This window comes from Bison bison, unplaced genomic scaffold, assembly GCF_000754665.1.
Source record: "Bison bison bison isolate TAMUID 2011002044 unplaced genomic scaffold, Bison_UMD1.0 scf7180017864043, whole genome shotgun sequence".
NCBI classification, from domain to species: Eukaryota; Metazoa; Chordata; class Mammalia; order Artiodactyla; family Bovidae; genus Bison; species Bison bison.
The window spans coordinates 7642264-7643930 of NW_011494615.1; the positions used below are offsets into that span (position 1 = coordinate 7642264).

Sequence of the window (1667 nt, forward strand, 5' to 3'; positions counted from 1 at the left end):
TACTGACTTTAAGTAAGTGATTGTCACAAGACCTGTAAAGGGTTTTGAAGAGAAGTTATGAATTTCCTAGCCTTTGCGGATGCCACGATGGACGAAACCCCTGCCTTCCGGTCACCCTGAATTAACTGTTCCTCCCCTTTTGCCTCGTTTAACATTCATCCGTATTTTAAAGAAATCAGAGCTTCCATTATTCTCCAGGTTTAAAAATAAAACGTTTCCCCCTTGATTATGTGACTCAAATTTGGCTCATACTGTATGTGCCAAAAGCTCTACAAAAAAGAGGATTAAATGAGTCTTTTTCAGCGTAAAAATATAGTGCTTGTATGAGTCAGCCATCATTTCTGAGTTCCGGAAATGTATTAATCTCATCCCTGGTCTATTTTAAAACTGTTTTTTTTTTTTTTTTAATTGCTAGGACAAACATTCACAAATCTGATACTTTATATAAAGCTGTAGCAGGCATAGAAATAACCCAGTTTTTCTCCTATTTAGGGTTTTGTGCTATTTTATGGCCCATACGAATGCAACATACACGTGGACCCGTTTCAGAGAAATATGAAAAGCAGATCTTGCAGCCCAAAGACACAGAGTTTACCAAATCGTTTTCCAATAAAGTGGAAACAGCTTTAAGAGGGCTCTCTTGGCAAAACCCATTGAAGACCCGCCAAGCTAAAGCCTCTTTATCCAGTTAACAGGGAATTCAGCCCGTTCTTAAAACTTCAGGGTCCCCCGTGTAAGGACCGTAGACAACTGCAATCTGTGGCTATTTTTAGCCAGCAATCAAAGACGGAATGCAAACAGTCATAAAAAGGAGGAAGACAACCGCGTTACACTGTAGATGAAAGCCAGCGGAGAGCGCCAGCCCTGAGGAATCACAGCGCTCAGGTTCTCCTCCTCCAGACAGGCAAGTGTCCTTCCAAGGAGCCCTGCCCTTTTAAATTCCTCTTTAAAAGAGACTGACCGGCCCCGCAGGTCCTCTCCCGCCCTACTCACTTGAGAAAAGGGATTTTGATGGTATCTACTAAAAACAGAAGTCTGTCTTCAAATAACACTGTGCTAGTCGTTAGATATACATCCTCTGCCTCAGAACCACCCTTCAAGAAAAGTATTTTTCATCTTTATCTATGAAATAGAATACAAGGCAGAGGATTTGAAGGTCTCCCTTAGCGACGCTGAGTGCGAAAGAAGTAAGTCTAGAAAGGGCGGTGCGATCGGGCCCAGGACGCAGGCACCAGGCAGGGGTCTAGGGGCGGGCCTAACCGCGGCGCGGGGCGGGGCCTAAGCGTAAGGCGGGGCGACCGGACTTGCCTTGAAGTAGGCGAACTGCAGGAACTTGTAGGGCTCTCGGCGCTGGAAGTCCGCCAGTACTTCGCGGCTGGGTTGCGACTGGCGGAAGGCCGGCAGGCCCTGCTTGCAGCGTTTGAGGCAGTGCGCTCGGCGCAGCAGGCCCCCAAAGAGGCGCAACTCCGGGTAGCGCGCGAGGCCGGCGGTGGGCTCGGGCTGCGGCGCCGCGCTGCAGTTGCGGTGGCAGAAGGCCTCGCTGTCTCGTAGCAGGCGGTGCAGCCGCAGGCTGATCTCCAAGTAGCCCACGCCCCCCGCCCAGTGCTCGCTGCTGTACTGGTCCAGCGCGTGCCGGTAGGCCGACTCGAGCGGCATCAGCTCGTCCC

The 1667-nt window shown here is 49.9% G+C and overlaps 1 protein-coding gene across 1 annotated transcript in view; it reads right to left on the reverse strand.

The window, feature by feature from the left end:
- The window catches only part of CRTAP (cartilage associated protein), a 34012-nt gene that overhangs the window by 31907 nt on the left and 438 nt on the right, over positions 1-1667 (reverse strand). The window contains exon 2 of the mRNA XM_010835582.1: positions 1309-1659. Within this exon, the coding sequence (XP_010833884.1) occupies positions 1309-1659 (351 nt within the window). The remainder of the gene's footprint in view (positions 1-1308; positions 1660-1667) is intronic.